Below are 18,954 nucleotides of genomic sequence, written 5' to 3' on the forward strand. Positions count from 1 at the left end.
TTTTTAGTTAGGTATTAATTTTTTTTTAGTTATGTATTAATTTTTCTTTTAGTCATGTATTAATTTTTTTTAGTTATGTATTAATTTTTTTTAGTTATGTATTAATTTTTTTTTAGTTATGTATTAATTTTTTTTTAGTCATATATTAATTTTTTTTTAGTTATATATTAATTTTTCTTTTAGTCATATATTAATTTTTTTAGTTAGGTATTAATTTTTTTTTAGTTATGTATTAATTTTTCTTTTAGTCATGTATTAATTTTTCTTTTAGTCATGTATTAATTTTTTTTAGTTATGTATTAATTTTTTTTAAGTCATGTATTAATTATTTTTTAGTCATGTATTAATTTTTTTTTAGTTATGTATTAATTTTTCTTTTAGTTATGCATTAATTTTTTTTTAGTTATGTAATAATTTTTTTTAGTCATGTATTCATTTTTTTTAGTCATGTATTAATTTTTTTTTAGTCATGAATTAATTTTTTTTAGTTGTGTATTAATTTTTCTTTTAGTTATGTATTAATTTTTTTTAGTTAGGTATTAATTTTTTTATTTATGTATTAATTTTTTTATTTATGTATTAATTTTTTTTTAGTTATGTATTAATTTTTTTTTTAGTTATGTATTAATTTTTTTTTAGTCATGTATTAATTTTTTGTTTAGTTATGTATTAATTTTTTGTTTAGTTATGTATTAATTTTTTTTTAGTTATGTATTAATTTTTTTTAAGTCATGTATTAATTTTTTTTTAGTTATGTATTAATTTTTTTTAGTTATGTATTAATTTTGTTTTAGTCATGTATTAATTTTTTTTTAGTCATGTATTAATTTTTTTTAGTTATGTATTAATTTTTTTTTAGTTATGTATTAATTTTTTGTTTAGTTATGTATTAATTTTTTTTTAGTTATGTATTAATTTTTTTTTAGTCATGTATTAATTTTGTTTTAGTCATGTATTAAATTTTTTTTTAGTTATGTATTAATTTTTCTTTTAGTTATGTATTAATTTTTTTTTAGTTATGTATTAATTTTTTTTTAGTTATGTATTAATTTTGTTTTAGTCATGTATTAATTTTTTTTTAGTTATATATTAATTTTTTTTTAGTTATGTATTAATTTTTTTTTAGTTATGTATTAATTTTTTTTTAGTTATGTATTAATTTTGTTTTTAGTTATGTATTAATTTTTTGTTTAGTTATGTATTAATTTTTTTTTAGTTATGTATTAATTTTTCTTTTAGTCATGTATTAATTTTTTTTTAGTTATGTATTAATTTTTTTTTTAGTTATGTATTAATTTTTTTTAAGTCATGTATTAATTTTTTTTTAGTCATGTATTAATTTTTTTTTAGTCATGTATTAATTTTTTTTTAGTTATGTATTAATTTTTTTTTTAGTCATGTATTAATTTTTTTTAAGTCATGTATTAATTTTTTTTTAGTCATGTATTAATTTTTTTTTAGTCATGTATTAATTTTTTTTTAGTTATGTATTAATTTTTTTTAGTCATGTATTAATTTTTTTTTAGTTATGTATTAATTTTGTTTTAGTCATATATTAATTTTTTTTTAGTTATGTATTAATTTTTCTTTTAGTTATGTATTAATTTTTCTTTTAGTTATGTATTAATTTTTTTTTAGTTATGTATTAATTTTGTTTTAGTCATGTATTAATTTTATTTAGTCATATATTAATTTTTTTTTGTTATGTATTAATTTTTCTTTTAGTCATGTATTAATTTTTCTTTTAGTTATGTATTAATTTTTTTTTAGTTATGTATTAATTTTTTTTTAGTCATATATTAATTTTTTTTTAGTTATATATTAATTTTTCTTTTAGTCATATATTATTTTTTTTTTAGTTAGGTATTAATTTTTTTTTAGTTATGTATTAATTTTTCTTTTAGTCATGTATTAATTTTTTTTAGTTATGTATTAATTTTTTTTAGTTATGTATTAATTTTTTTTTAGTTATGTATTAATTTTTTTTTAGTCATATATTAATTTTTTTTTAGTTATATATTAATTTTTCTTTTAGTCATATATTAATTTTTTTTTAGTTAGGTATTAATTTTTTTTTAGTTATGTATTAATTTTTCTTTTAGTCATGTATTAATTTTTTTTAGTTATGTATTAATTTTTTTTAGTTATGTATTAATTTTTTTTTAGTTATGTATTAATTTTTTTTTAGTCATATATTAATTTTTTTTTAGTTATATATTAATTTTTCTTTTAGTCATATATTAATTTTTTTAGTTAGGTATTAATTTTTTTTTAGTTATGTATTAATTTTTCTTTTAGTCATGTATTAATTTTTCTTTTAGTCATGTATTAATTTTTTTTAGTTATGTATTAATTTTTTTTAAGTCATGTATTAATTATTTTTTAGTCATGTATTAATTTTTTTTTAGTTATGTATTAATTTTTCTTTTAGTTATGCATTAATTTTTTTTTAGTTATGTAATAATTTTTTTTAGTCATGTATTCATTTTTTTTAGTTATGTATTAATTTTTTTTTAGTCATGAATTAATTTTTTTTAGTTGTGTATTAATTTTTCTTTTAGTTATGTATTAATTTTTTTTAGTTAGGTATTAATTTTTTTATTTATGTATTAATTTTTTTATTTATGTATTAATTTTTTTTTAGTTATGTATTAATTTTTTTTTAGTTATGTATTAATTTTTTTTTAGTCATGTATTAATTTTTTGTTTAGTTATGTATTAATTTTTTGTTTAGTTATGTATTAATTTTTTTTTAGTTATGTATTAATTTTTTTTAAGTCATGTATTAATTTTTTTTTAGTTATGTATTAATTTTTTTTTAGTTATGTATTAATTTTGTTTTAGTCATGTATTAATTTTTTTTTAGTCATGTATTAATTTTTTTTAGTTATGTATTAATTTTTTTTTAGTTATGTATTAATTTTTTGTTTAGTTATGTATTAATTTTTTTTTAGTTATGTATTAATTTTTTTTTAGTCATGTATTAATTTTGTTTTAGTCATGTATTAAATTTTTTTTTAGTTATGTATTAATTTTTCTTTTAGTTATGTATTAATTTTTTTTTAGTTATGTATTAATTTTTTTTTAGTTATGTATTAATTTTGTTTTAGTCATGTATTAATTTTTTTTTAGTTATATATTAATTTTTTTTTAGTTATGTATTAATTTTTTTTTAGTTATGTATTAATTTTTTTTTAGTTATGTATTAATTTTGTTTTTAGTTATGTATTAATTTTTTGTTTAGTTATGTATTAATTTTTTTTTAGTTATGTATTAATTTTTCTTTTAGTCATGTATTAATTTTTTTTTAGTTATGTATTAATTTTTTTTTTAGTTATGTATTAATTTTTTTTAAGTCATGTATTAATTTTTTTTTAGTCATGTATTAATTTTTTTTTAGTCATGTATTAATTTTTTTTTAGTTATGTATTAATTTTTTTTTTAGTCATGTATTAATTTTTTTTAAGTCATGTATTAATTTTTTTTTAGTCATGTATTAATTTTTTTTTAGTCATGTATTAATTTTTTTTTAGTTATGTATTAATTTTTTTTAGTCATGTATTAATTTTTTTTTAGTTATGTATTAATTTTGTTTTAGTCATATATTAATTTTTCTTTTAGTTATGTATTAATTTTTCTTTTAGTTATGTATTAATTTTTTTTTAGTTATGTATTAATTTTGTTTTAGTCATGTATTAATTTTATTTAGTCATGTATTAATTTTTTTTTAGTTATGTATTAATTTTTTTTTAGTCATGTATTAATTTTTTGTTTAGTTATGTATTAATTTTTTTTTAGTTATGTATTAATTTTTTTTTAGTCATGTATTAATTTTGTTTTAGTCATGTATTAAATTTTTTTTTAGTTATGTATTAATTTTTCTTTTAGTTATGTATTAATTTTTTTTTAGTTATGTATTAATTTTTTTTTAGTTATGTATTAATTTTGTTTTAGTCATGTATTAATTTTTTTTTAGTTATATATTAATTTTTTTTTAGTTATGTATTAATTTTTTTTTAGTTATGTATTAATTTTTTTTTAGTTATGTATTAATTTTGTTTTTAGTTATGTATTAATTTTTTGTTTAGTTATGTATTAATTTTTTTTTAGTTATGTATTAATTTTTCGTTTAGTCATGTATTAATTTTTTTTTAGTTATGTATTAATTTTTTTTTTAGTTATGTATTAATTTTTTTTTAGTCATGTATTAATTTTTTGTTTAGTTATGTATTAATTTTTTGTTTAGTTATGTATTAATTTTTTTTTAGTTATGTATTAATTTTTTTTAAGTCATGTATTAATTTTTTTTTAGTTATGTATTAATTTTTTTTTAGTTATGTATTAATTTTGTTTTAGTCATGTATTAATTTTTTTTTAGTCATGTATTAATTTTTTTTAGTTATGTATTAATTTTTTTTTAGTTATGTATTAATTTTTTGTTTAGTTATGTATTAATTTTTTTTTAGTTATGTATTAATTTTTTTTTAGTCATGTATTAATTTTGTTTTAGTCATGTATTAAATTTTTTTTTAGTTATGTATTAATTTTTCTTTTAGTTATGTATTAATTTTTTTTTAGTTATGTATTAATTTTTTTTTAGTTATGTATTAATTTTGTTTTAGTCATGTATTAATTTTTTTTTAGTTATATATTAATTTTTTTTTAGTTATGTATTAATTTTTTTTTAGTTATGTATTAATTTTTTTTTAGTTATGTATTAATTTTGTTTTTAGTTATGTATTAATTTTTTGTTTAGTTATGTATTAATTTTTTTTTAGTTATGTATTAATTTTTCTTTTAGTCATGTATTAATTTTTTTTTAGTTATGTATTAATTTTTTTTTTAGTTATGTATTAATTTTTTTTAAGTCATGTATTAATTTTTTTTTAGTCATGTATTAATTTTTTTTTAGTCATGTATTAATTTTTTTTTAGTTATGTATTAATTTTTTTTTTAGTCATGTATTAATTTTTTTTAAGTCATGTATTAATTTTTTTTTAGTCATGTATTAATTTTTTTTTAGTCATGTATTAATTTTTTTTTAGTTATGTATTAATTTTTTTTAGTCATGTATTAATTTTTTTTTAGTTATGTATTAATTTTGTTTTAGTCATATATTAATTTTTTTTTAGTTATGTATTAATTTTTTTTTAGTCATGTATTAATTTTTTTTAGTCATGTATTAATTTTTTTTTAGTCATGTATTAATTTTTTTTTAGTTATGTATTAATTTTTTTTTTAGTCATGTATTAATTTTTTTTAAGTCATGTATTAATTTTTTTTTTAGTTATGTATTAATTTTTTTTTTAGTTATGTATTAATTTTGTTTTAGTCATGTATTAAATTTTTTTTAGTCATGTATTAATTTTTCTTTTAGTTATGTATTAATTTTTTTTAGTTATGTATTATTTTTTCTTTTATTTATGTATAAATTTATTCACGCAATTGTTTTTCTTTCTACACTAACCCCCGATCACACCTCCCCCAAATACTATTGTTTAAATTTATTATTGGAATTTATTGTTGTCAATTTATGACTTGTGATTCATTTGGTAAATTTTCTCAAAATAAACGCATTCTCCAATTTTGAATTTAACGCTTTTCCATATTCTTTTTGAAAAAAAAAAAAAAAAAAAAAAAAAAAAAACCTGCCGACACCATTCCATTTTTAAGAACACTTTTCAGATAGACATACTAAGAAATGCGCCGCCTAGTGTCAAATGTAAGCAAAAGGGGTAGACAATTTCCATTCAAATCAAGTTTGGAACAACTTGAGGAAATTTATCCGAGTTTTTCAAGAATTACACACGTTAAATTTGTCAATTTAATTCTTTCTTTATTTCAGTTAGTGAGAGGGGAACCTATCACCATACTTTCCTCATAACAGGTCAGTTAAACTTATATTACGAGGGGCGTGCAATAAGTAATGCCCACTTCCTATAGCAGTAGAGCAACGAAACTTGGCACAGTTATTAGTCTTTCTCTACATAGGAACCACCCAGAGTTATGCATTTCTCCCATCGTTTGATGCAGCTCTGGAGACCGTTTTTGTAGAACACCCCATGTTGGTCCTCCAACAACGACGTGACGTCAGAAATCAAGGTTGCATCATCTGGGAAACGCTTTCCTTTCAAAAACAACTTCATGGCTGGGAAGAGGTGAAAATCAGAGGATGCAAGGTCAGGAGAGTAGGGAGGATGGGGCAGGATTTCATAATCACATGCCCGTTCTTCTGATCTGGTGACATGCGAGTTTTGGACCGGAGCGTTGTCCTGCAGGAGGAGGGTATATTTGCTGATCTTATCCCACCTCTTGATTTTGATAGCTTCCCTTAATTTCCTCAAAAATGAAGCATAATAGGCTCCTGTAATTGTGGTACCCTTTGCCAGGAAATCTGTCATCACTACTCCGTCCTGGTCCCAGAAGACTGTGAGCATGACCTTGCCAGTGGAGGGCGGCACCCTTACCTTCTTTGGAGGTGGTGAGTCCAAGTGCTTCCACTGCATTGACTGGGCTTTGGTCTCTGGATCATACTGATGGACCCAGGTTTCATCCTGTGTAATTAGTCTTATGAAAAACTTTGACTCATCTTCTTGGCACATCTCCAAATTCATCCTCGATCACTCGACGCATTCTCTCTTCTGGAATGTTGTGAACAACCTGGGAATCCATCTAGCAGACACCTTATGCATATGCAAATGGTCATGAATGATAGTTTCCACAGACCCTGTACTAATTTTGACATCTTGAGCTATTTGGCGAATAGTAATGTGCCGATCTTCCAAAATGGCAGCCTCAACTTGACGGACAGATGCCTCATTAATGGCAGAAGGGCGGGTGACTAGGTCTGGGAGCTGTTTCCACAGACTTCCGGCCATGTTTGCATTCACGATGCCAGCGTTTTACAAGGTCATATGATGGGGCATTATCACCATAAGTTTCTTTCATTTCATCAAAAGTCTCCTGTGGTGTGCGTCCTTTCAAATACAAAAACCGGATCACTGCTCAACATTCAACAGGCTCCATTTCACACCTGACTCAGTTCAAACACCTGTAAAACAGAAACCACAATTAGTTCAGAGCTGTAATTTGCCAAATAACCCATATAGATATAAATCATTGCACATGCAAAATTTCAGCTAGATCAGACAACTGGAAGTGGGTCAGGGTCATTACTTATTGCATGCCCCTCGTAAGTAGAACACTTATTATTATCTTTTTTTTTGTTTTTTTTTGTCATTGTGGATGCATTGTCGGCAGCTCCTCTACCTCTCACTTCTCCGAATTTGTTTCTCAGTCCCCATTATAGTAAAAAAAAGAAAAAAAAAGCAAATAAATTTTGTGACAAAGGGAGAAGAAAAAGCTGGATTCTAGCTCGACCGAATGTTTGTTTTGGCCTGAAATGTCGGACATTTACTATTTCTATTTCTATCCTTGTGACCATGTCACTAGCAAGGGTGCGTGAGGTAAACGTTTTTCTGTTATCTGCCTGATAGTCAGGGACCACCCAAACCTTGGACTAACCACTAAGGATCACCTATCAGCAGATGCAATGTACTGGGGCTGCTGTATTGCCATTTGGTGAATGGATTCTGAACTATGAAGTAACTTTTGGTGGGGCTTCCTGATGCCATATTAGTGGGTAATTGTTAAGACTTTACCTTATCATGGTTTACAAAAAATATTTCTTCACTTCTTTTTCTTTCTTACCTTTTCGCTCTGCCCTGCTATAACCAAGCCTGCAAGGTATTCCACAAATCCTAAAACTCCATAAAAAGTCTCCAGAAAGAATACACAATTAAAGCAAGAACTCCAACTTCCAATATAACTCCCCCCCACCCACCAGCATGTCTCCTTCTCCAACATCAGGGTTCTACCTTCAAAAGGTTGAAATCTAATTACAGACCTATTCTTTCTAAGAAACACTGGCATTGGACCGACTATTTCCCTAGATGGGTTCGTAATTAAAGGATATTCTAATTTAACATGCAAATATGACCCTCAAGAGCGACATGAGCATGAAGATTAGAGATGGTTTTCCCTAAATTGCCCTATATGTGCTTTCGTATTGCACTTGCTCACACGACTGCGTTTATATTTGCCCTCTGTCACCCCCATAACAAAGGAGTTACTATCATTAAGAGCATATCTGAGAAAATTGATGACATACTATCTGCTCATCCTTCAGCTAACATTCACGTCTGTGGAGACTTCAACGTTCACAATGTAGAATGGTTGTCGCAGATGATGAGGGGAGGTTCTGTTACGATTTATCCATTGCTCATGACCCAACACAGATTGTTCATGAACCCACCCATGTGCCTGACACTTATGGTCAGTATGCAAGTCTCCTAGAACTTTTTCTCACAACTTGCCCTGAGCTATGTTCATCTTCCGTTCTGTTCCCACTGGGATCTTCCAATCACGCAGTTGTCTCCATTAAGATAAGAACAAAATGTAATAAGTTATCCGATATATCTCTCCATCATACAGTATATTGATACTCTATTGGGATAGCTTTTGTACATTTATACCAAATCTATCTCTGTGTTCTATGTTTGAAAAGAATGTGTCTGCTGTAGTATCAGACCTGACAGAATGGTTAATTGTAGGTATAGACCGCTTCATGCCCTCCAAAACATTTCGGCACAAACCTAATAGTCAGCTGTGGTTCTCTTCAGGATGTGCTGCTGCCATTGTGCACAGAGATCACTTTTTCATTGCTTCCAACATAATAGATGTACTGAGACTAAAGCCACCTTCAGGACTGCCAGCAACTACTGTAAAAGAGTAATAAAAAACGCGAGAGAGTTGTATTCTCAACCAGTCAAGTCCAAAGTAGCTGAGCAGAGGCTTGGTTCCCAAGCAATTTTTGTAAATAGCAAACAGGCTCCTGAATAGAAGTGTGAGCTCTATCCCAACCATCATCACTAGACCTGAGGTAATCTCGTCAGCATCGAACAAAGCCAAACTCCTATCAGCTAATTCTTCCCTATGCGATCAGCTCCCCCCCCCCTGTATTTCCTCCTGTGTCTGAAAATACTCTATGCAACATACAAATATCTGTGCATGATGATGCCAAACTAATCAAAAACCTTGATTCCAGTGAAGCAACTGGTCCTGACGGCATTTCTATTATAGTGCTGAAAAAGCTTCAACCAGAACTAGCTCCCATACTTACCCAGCTATTTGAGCATTGCTTTAAGGAGAAATGTTTCCCAACACCCTGGAAAACTTGTATTTAAAAATTTAGGTGATCGCTCAACTCCCTCTCAGTGCAGACTAATCAGTCTCCTGTGCGTCATCAGTAAGTTGTTGGAATCTGTAAGATAGAGAAGTAGTCAACCACATCGGCAAAAATAACCTCCTCAATGACATGCAATATGGCTTCTGTTCTACTAGATCTACAGCAGATGTGTTTACAGTTATATCTCATAGGATTAGCGAATCTCTTAATGGAGGCTTCCTTTCAAGAGCAATTGCCCTTGACATATCAAAGGCCTTTGATAGGGGTGGCATAAAGGTCTATAACATAAAATCTGCAGCTACGGTAAAGCTAAAAATGTCTTGAATTATTAAATCATTTATCTTCGATAGATTCATAAGTGTAGTGGTTGATGGGCAGAAATCAGAAGCTCACAGTATTAATGCTGGAGTCCCTTGGGTCCATCCTGGGCCCAACTCTCTTTCTGCTCTACATCAATGATCTCCCAATTCACATGCTAAGATCCTTTGTAGACATTTATGCCGAAGACACTACCATCTATGGCAACACTTCAAAGGCAGTAAACAACCAAGTTCTCTCTGATTCTCTCTCCTCTGATCTTGATCACGTGGTGCAATGGGAAAAGAAGTGGATGTTTAATTTTAATGCATCTAAGACCAAGCTTCTATGATTCCCATCTGGCATCAATCAAAATGAATGGCTTTTGTCTTGAGGAGGCTCCATGTTTTGACAAACTTCTAGGTTTGATCTGAGATGGAACACGTACATCAAATCCATTGCTAGGGCTGCTGGGAAAATTGTGGGATCGTTGTACTTCTCCAGTAGATATCACACTGCTGATGCAATTCTCTGCCGGTATAAGAGCAACGTGGCTGGATGGAATACTGTTGTCACATCTTGGCAGGAACTGCAAGAACAGCTTATTCTTCACAGAGTTCAAAATAGACTTCACCGCATAGTGGGGGATGCCCTTTTCTCTTCACTGCAACCTCTTTCCTACAGAAGAGATGTTGCGAGCATGTCTCTGCTTTATCGTTATTTTCATGGCAAGCGCTCGTCTGTGCTCCAATCTATGGTCCCCCCTGTCCTTACTTCCATGAAGAACACTCATCTAACTGAAACTACTATCAATAATTCCCACACTCTTTGTGCCTAAATGTAAACGTAGATTCCATGAACAAAGTTTTTCTCTTAGAACTGCATGTCTATGGAATTCTGTTGTTTTCCTGCTTCCCAATATGGTTGTCTTCAAGTCCGATGTAAACAAATTCTTGATGAACCATCCCCTTAAGTAATCCAGTTTACCAAATTTCCACTACTAACGATGACTACATGTTCCCCTTGATCACTGTACACTCATTAACTCTTATCCTCGAGTAACATCCCAGCCTTAATAAGTGGGGACTTCTTTGTAAAAAGAAAATGCTATATATTTTTGTAAACTGTTCAGATGTTAATTTTTTTAAAAGGTTTACAATGAAATATTTAAAGCGGAAGAATAGGATAGGAATGAGAAATTTTGTTAGAAAAACAAGATTTAATTATAAGAAATAATTGAAAAAATAAGATTTAATTATAAGAAATAATTGAAAAAATTAAGATTAATTACTTAGAAGAATGGACTCTTTTAATTAAAATTGTAAAAAAATATTCGCCTTTATAATTATGATAGACAATTTATATTTCATTTCTCTTAGTCTATTTGTTCTATTATTTCTCTGAAACCACAGATCTGATCTAGCTGAAATTTTGTATAGACTTTTGCAAACTTGATATGCAAAATCTTCACGCCTGTGTCCATGTGTGAATAAAATAAAGTTTTAGATTCAAATAATGGTGTAGAATATTTCAAAATACAAGTGGGGCCTGCGGAAATTCCACAGCAGAATCTTTCAAACGTAATATATTCATACGTAATATATTCACATATAATATATTCACATGTAATGTATTCACATGTAATGTATTCATACGTAATATATTCACATGTAATATATTCACATGTAATATATTCACATGTAATATATTCACACGTAATATATTCACACGTAATACATTCATACGTAATATATTCATACTTAATATATTCATACGTAATATATTCATACATAATATATTCATATGTAATATATTCATACGTAATATATTCATACGTAATATATTCATACGTAATATATTCACATGTAATATATTCATATGTAATATATTCATACATAATATATTCATATGTAATATATTCATACATAATATATTCATATGTAATATATTCATACATAATATATTCATATGTAATATATTCATACATAATATATTCATATGTAATATATTCATATGTAATATATTCATATGTAATATATTCATATGTAATATATTCATACATAATATATTCATATGTAATATACTGCTTGTCTTCAGAAGGAGTGCTACAACTTCGTACTCTTCTCTCATCCTCTTCCTCCAACCTGAATCCGCTGGATTACTTCGTTTGGGCATATGTCGAAAACATAACATAATAACAAAACCTTCCACAACACCAAAGCCAGTCTAATCGCCATCATCCGCCAAGTATTTGTCAAGCTCCTGTCAGCATTGGAGGAAAAGGCATGTTTCCAGTTTCGGGCCCATATCAAGGCTGGGATTGAGGCTGAAGGTGGCTACATTGAATAGCTGTAAGCTCTAGTAAAAAATCAAATTAACAGAACTGATTTTTTCAATAAAAGCTTTAAAATAAAGCTGTAGTGTTGTTTTTTTGGAGCCAATTTTATTATCCCACGATGTATGCACTAATTTAATGTTCATAGTATATTATCACTTTCTATCCTTTTTAATAAATAGGTTCTCCCAATCGAATGATTTATAATCTGGAAACCGTGACATCCGTTAAAAGTACTATGATATTAATATATAGATAATTAAGTGGATAATTCTTGATTGTGTTTTAAGGGAAAGAATGTTGTCAAATAGATTTTGAGTCGTAATGGAATTTAATGTTATAAATAATAAAGTACATTGGAACGTTAGTTACATAAATAAAAGTAAATTTAGAATAAACAAATACAATTGCAGTTTATAAGAACAAAGAGCGTCAGAGAAAACAGAAAGAGTTGGATATATATATAAGTAGTAAGAGTCAGCTAGGCACTGGTTTGGTAAGAGGACAGGAGGTCTTTTAATGCCCGTAGAAATATTGGGTGCGATATAGCATTATTATTGCATAACTCTAATGAACATGAATTAAATGTCAATACAAAAACATAATTCACATCATAGTGTTGTTCTATACAGAAAAAGGTTATTTAGATTAAACAATTACATTTGTAATTTACTAGAACAAAGTGTGGTCTGGTAGGTGACATCAGAGAAAACAGTGAAAGAGTTAGACACAGTCAGGTAGACAGACAGTTAGCTATCCGCTGTGTTAGAAGACAGGCGTTTTGGGTTCCAGGTTCGATCTCTTGACACCCGTGGAAGTAATGGGCATGATATAGCATTATTATTCTTATTATTCTTATTATTGCACAACTCCAATGGAGATTCAGGAATGTAAATATATATATATAATTATTTTTTTACTATAATAATTATATATATATATATATATATATATATATATATATATATATATAGCGTGTGTCTGATACATTTGTTTTGTAATCAATTTTTTTATAGATATACAACACAATCATGTACAGGCATTTAAAATTCATCTTATAGAATATAAGATGACTGACCAATTCTTATGATTCCAGATTAAAATGAACAGCTACAGCAGGAATTGGAATACATCCTACTAAAGCCTGATTGTAAAAGCTGGTGAATTTCAAAAATGCAATCTGGACGTGAGGAGAATTTAGAAGAACGATATGCAATAAAATTCTATTTAAAACTTAGAGAAAATGCTACAGAAACATATGAAATTCTTCAGACTCGTTTTGTTTGGACCATCTTGGATGAATCAAGTATCAGTCTGAGTGGTATAAGAGATTTAAGGAAGGCAGAGAGTCTGTGAGGGTTGATGAGAGGTGTGGGAGAAGTAATGAAGTCAGAACACCAGAGTTGATTGGCCAAATAAAGAATTTCATTGGTAAAGACCGTCATGTGTCTATAGAGACAATAAGTGTACAAATTGATGTCAGTGTGGGAACTGTACACACAATTATTCACAAGGAACTGCAGATGCTGAAGATTTGTGCAAAGTTTGTCCGATTGAAGTTCACAACACCATCCTTGTCACAGACTAATTGACCAAGATGGGTGTCAAGATAGTTTCTCGTAGATTTAGATATTCATTTAGATAGACACCCATGGCATAACAACAGATAGGTGACCATTTGTGAATACCAGGCGCTGTATATAGAAGAATATCAATAACTCCCTAGTGCAGTCATCTTTCCTCACCTGGGTATATTTGTCTGGGAAATGCTTTTGAATTTGATATCCCCATCCTCTTTGGGGACACTGACGTAAACTATAATTGTTACTCTCTCTCTCTCTCTGTTTTTTTCTGTTGTTTTCATTCAAGAAAAGCTCGGAGGTCAATAGCTAAAACTTTGAAAAATTGGAATGACTTTAAATTAATTTCATAAACTGCAAAAGTATGATTTTTTAAAAATTTCAGGTCATACTCAAATGCAGCAAATATTTTCATGAGATCAGTTGCCTCAACCACAAATGGTTTAATGTTTATAAGTATTAAAGATAATCTTGTTTTTAAATCAGAGTTGAACACAAGATATATTGTGTTGTTTGTTTTGCGGTCAATTTTCTTATAGATATACAGCACTATGAGCTTGACAAAATAAGGTGGTCTGCTTTACTTTATTTTGATTCATTAAAAATATTAATAGCAACCTTCTTTCTATAGACCAGTTGCTTCAATCACAAATGACAGAATACCATCTTGTTTTGAAATCATTCTTGAGCTCAAGGTATATCGTGTCATAGTTATTACAATGACAAACAGCATAATATTCGTATGAGAGACCATGTGGTTTTAAAGTCATTCTTGCACTTCTGTTACTTCCGGTTCATTTCTAATGTTAGCATCCTATCCTATTTTTTTTTGCTTGTTAAAGTGATTGTTCTCACTGTAGATTGCTAATTGCTAGGGATTTTTTAAATTTCAGGTTATACTCAAACATTACACAGCATTATCACATTGACACACTGGTTCTCATTAGATTACCAAAGTTAAGCAACATTGAAACTAGTCAATACCAGATAGATGACAATTTGGGAATACCAAGTGCTGTATGTAAGAAGACGTCTTTGGGGACACTGGCATAAACAATGGTTGCTACTCTCTCTCTCTCTCTGTTTCTGTGATTTTCATATTTACATAAACCAGTTGCTTTAACTGCAAAGGACATGTTTGTTTGTATCAGAGACCATGTCGTTTTTAACTCATTCTTGTGCTCCTAGTATTTACTGTTCATTTCTATTGGGGCATCTATCCTGTCATATTGACTTTTTCTGTCAGTAAGAGTAATGCTTCTCTTTGTAGATAAATGTATTAATAAACATCCAATCTATTGTTGGCATCTATCCTGTCATATTCTATCCTGTTTGTGCTTGGATATCTAACATATAAGTGTAACAAGTTGGATGCTAAAAAGTGCAGCTGATATTCCCACAGAAAATTTTGTTATTTTGTTTTAAAAAAATGTCCCATATGTTATATCGATTGATGCCCTCCGTTCAGTCTCGAAAGTAGAGGCAGTTGCGTGCGCAATTGTGAGGCAAGGGTTGTGCACTCCCAACCACACCTCCTGAATCGGCACTGTTTGAGTCTAGGATGACTGGAAACAATGCCGAGATAAGCGTGGAGCATATACAGCATCTGGAAGTCCCAAATGGTCACCCATTTAGTACTGGCCAGGTTCAACGTTGCTTAACTTCGGTGACCCAGCGGAACCAGTGTGTCAATGTGATAATGCTGTACATTATATATGTTATGTAACATTATATATGTTATGTAACATTATATCATTATATGCTATATATGCCATTATATATGTTATATATATATATATCATTATATATGTATGTTATATATATATATATCATTATATATGTTATGTAACAGTATCAAACACACACACCCAAAGCCGAGTTATACAAACGACTTGATTTTCCAGGTGAAATATTTTTTATTAGACCAGTTGTTTCTCTTTGGGAAAACACGTCTCAATAAAAACATCCAATCTATTGTTGGCATCTACCATCATATTCTTTTCTTTATGCGAGCAACAGTGGAGGTTACCTTCATAGATAGCCTCAGCCCCCTGGGAATACATGTCTCAATGATAATTTAATCAGAAAAGAAGTTTGTAAACACTTCTATTTGTTTAGTCTTCAGGGATCACATCTTTGTATTGTTACATCAAGCCAGTCATTCCTACCACAATAGGTAAAATTTGGAATCCGTTCAGAGATCATGTTGCTTTAAATTCGTACTTGATATTCTGGTATTTGTTTATATTTCTGCCTTTGTCCATTATAATTCAGAACAGTTACAGCAATCCACTTTGCATTAGCATTTGTCTTATATAGAAAAATTCTTTCATGCTAAACAATAAAAATAAATGTGTGGGTATGTAGGTTATATATATATATATATATATATATATATATATATATATATATATATATATATTAGTAATAGGATGATTACAATATGTTTCTAGCTTTTGATACAATTACTGATTCTGTACTAAATTCTTGATTTCAAATAGATTTACCGATTCTGAATCTTTATAAATCTCTAAATATTTAACCATAAAGTTGCTATTATTTATCGATTACCTTAAAAAGACATGTTAAATGTTCATACATTTTCTTAAACGTAAAAAAATTGATTTTAGTTTTACTTGTTTAAAATCAATTAATATTTCATTATTATTGCAAGCAGTGGAACATTTAGTTTTAAACAAAGTCAAATAAAAAGATAATTAAAAGAATCGTTTTAGCACTAAGTCTTAATTTTTTTGATTTTGATTAATTTTCGCAACATTAAAATACACACATATATATATATATATATATATATATATATATATATAATGGGTGTGTGTGTGTGTGTGTGTGCGATATTCTTTTAGATACACCATTGACAACATAACAACAGATGCTGTATAAAGGAGAACAAAGATAACTTCCTTACGTCATTATTCTCCATCACCAGGATATATTCGTGACTGGGAAATGCTTGTGAATTTGATATTCCCATGAAACTTCCTGTCTTTGGAGACACTGATATAAATCATGGTTACTACTCCTTCTCTTTTTTTCTGTTATTTTCACTCAAGAAAAGCTCCGAGGTCAATAGCAAAAACTATAGATATACAGCACGATGAACTTAACTGAATAAGGTTTTATTTATTTTACTAGTTCAACCCGCTGTTGGCATTCTCAGAGATATCTGTTTTGTGTCGCCTTTACCTTTTCTGAGAAAGAGTATTCAATAACAGGATGTCAGAATTTTGTGTGTGTATTTCTTGTCATTCTCAGAGATGATATAATTTTTCATTTCCTTTCGCCTTCGTAGGCATTCATGTTTCTATATATTTGTTAATATTCCATTAAGAACATAGCCATACTTATTTAAACCACAAACAGTATAAAATTTATATGTCCATGTTTTTTAATAATTCTTGCTGTCATTAAATTCTGTGTCCATCTCTATTGTGGCTGTAGTTATTCAAACCACAAACAGCATAAGATTTATTCTGTGTTCATCTCTATTGAGGCCAGAGTTATTTGAACCGATTACATCAAGCCAGTATAAGTTATTCCAAGATAAAAACCAAATGGAAAGTGTGCTACAGATCCAAATATCCTATGTATCAAATTTCATCTCTGTAGATCAAATATTCAGTGAGGAGTTTGGTAGAGACTTTTTGCACATGCACCATTCAGAAGAATTACATCACTCCAGTATGAGTTCGCGTATGTCTTTTTAGTTGAGAATTCACTGCAAATTCTTTGCCACAAATTTCACAAAAATACGGTTTCAAGCCTGTGTGCCTTTGTGTATGGATTTTCAGAATATCTTTGCGTGTAAAATCCAAACCACAAATATCACAAGAAAAAGGTTTCACACCAGTGTGTATTCGCATATGTGACTTCAGGTTGGAATTCTGTGTGAATCGTCGTCGACAAACTTCACATTGATATGGTTTCTCTCCAGTGTGCACACGCAGATGAGCTTTCAGATTATCTCGGTGAGAAAAGGCAATTCCACAAATTTCACATGAAAATGGTTTCTCTCGAGTGTGGGTTCGAGCATGACATTTTAGGGATTCCCTTCGTGAACAAGAAAAATCACAAACTTTACAAAAATATGGTTTTTCTCCACTGTGTGAACGCATATGTGCTATTAGACTGTATTTCCTTGTAAATGTATTCTCGCAAGTTTCACATCGATATGGTTTCTCTACTTGTCGTTCATTTTGTTTTTGTTCTTGCTGAGTATCAGGTAGGCCACCAGATGCCAAAGATTCGCCAGCTTCTTTAGAAACTCCAAATGAGTGTGTTTGCGTGTGGTTGCTTAGTGGAGATTCTTCACATAAATATGGATTCTCTTCTGTCAGTGTTTGCATGTCTTGTGGAATTGCAGGGTCACAAACTTCAAGAGAACTGGAATTTGCTTCTGAGTGGATTTGCATATGAGACACGAGATGCTCTTGGTGAGAAAATCCGGTTCTGCAAATTGAACAGCGATACGGAAGCGTTTCTGTGTGTAAACGCATGTGGTTGTTTAGCCGAGGTTTGTATGCAAATGCAGAATTGCAAACTCCGCAGATAAATGGTCGCTCTCCGGTGTGTATTCTCATATGTCTCTCCAAGGAACTTCGATATGGAAATGCTGTCTGACAAACTGCACATCGATAAGGCTTTTCACCTGTATGTGATCGCTTGTGGTTAGTAAGTGTTGATAGTTGTGCAAACGATGAACTGCAAAGGTCACATGAATATGGTTTCACACCAGTATGCGTCCACATATGCCTTTTCAGCGCACATTTCATCGAAAACGAAAAGTTGCAAATTTGACAAGTAAATGGTTTATTTTTGATATGCATGTTTTCTTTAAATGTCATAAAATTTGAGATTACTGTGTTACTTCTCCCACCACACTAGAATCTCGCACACTAGAATCACGTCCTTTCACAATGTGTTACTTCTCGCACGTAACTTTCACGTCCTTTCACAATGGTTTGCATGCTTTTTTAGAACCTCACTCAAAATATTGATAGCAACTTTTTCTGTCTCTATATGGATAGACATATACCGACTTTATGCAAGTTCTGGAGATTGCTAACAAGAGATTTCTTCATAGATAGCCTCAATTATCATTCACTCTATTGATAGCAGTTATCCTGTCATATTTTATTCTTTATGCTAACAACATTAGGGTAATCTTCAGATAGCATCGGCCCTCTAGGGATGCACATCTTAATTATTCAATTTATTGTTGGCAGATATCCTCTTATATTCTTTCTTTCTCTCTCTCTCTTTCTATATATACATATATATACACACATACTGACTGAGGTTTTTTTTCTTGGTTTCTCAAATTTGAAAATACTCCATTTTTATAGAATAGGTTGCATCTGTAAATAAAAAAAATACATCATTATGTTATATACAGCATTATATAACATTTATAATTTCTGAAAATGTTTAGCATATTTTATTTTTACATGTGTACTAAAAGAGTTAAAAAACAA

The 18,954-nt window shown here is 28.7% G+C and overlaps 1 protein-coding gene across 4 annotated transcripts in view; it reads right to left on the reverse strand.

Annotated features, from left to right (window-relative positions):
* Positions 1–15,844: 15,844 nt before the first annotated feature.
* LOC145269305 (uncharacterized) overlaps positions 15,845–18,954 on the reverse strand; it is a 63,069-nt gene continuing 59,959 nt past the window's right edge. For all 4 annotated transcript variants that reach the window (XM_080125006.1, XM_080125005.1, XM_080125003.1 and 1 more), the window contains one exon: positions 15,845–18,837. In XM_080125006.1, coding sequence (XP_079981132.1) covers positions 17,149–18,324 — 1,176 coding nt within the window. In that variant the 5' untranslated portion in view covers positions 18,325–18,837 and the 3' untranslated portion in view covers positions 15,845–17,148. The remainder of the gene's footprint in view (positions 18,838–18,954) is intronic.

This window comes from Euprymna scolopes, chromosome 45 (genome assembly GCF_053919585.1).
Source record: "Euprymna scolopes isolate OS-2025 chromosome 45, ASM5391958v1, whole genome shotgun sequence".
Taxonomy (NCBI): domain Eukaryota; kingdom Metazoa; phylum Mollusca; class Cephalopoda; order Sepiida; family Sepiolidae; genus Euprymna; species Euprymna scolopes.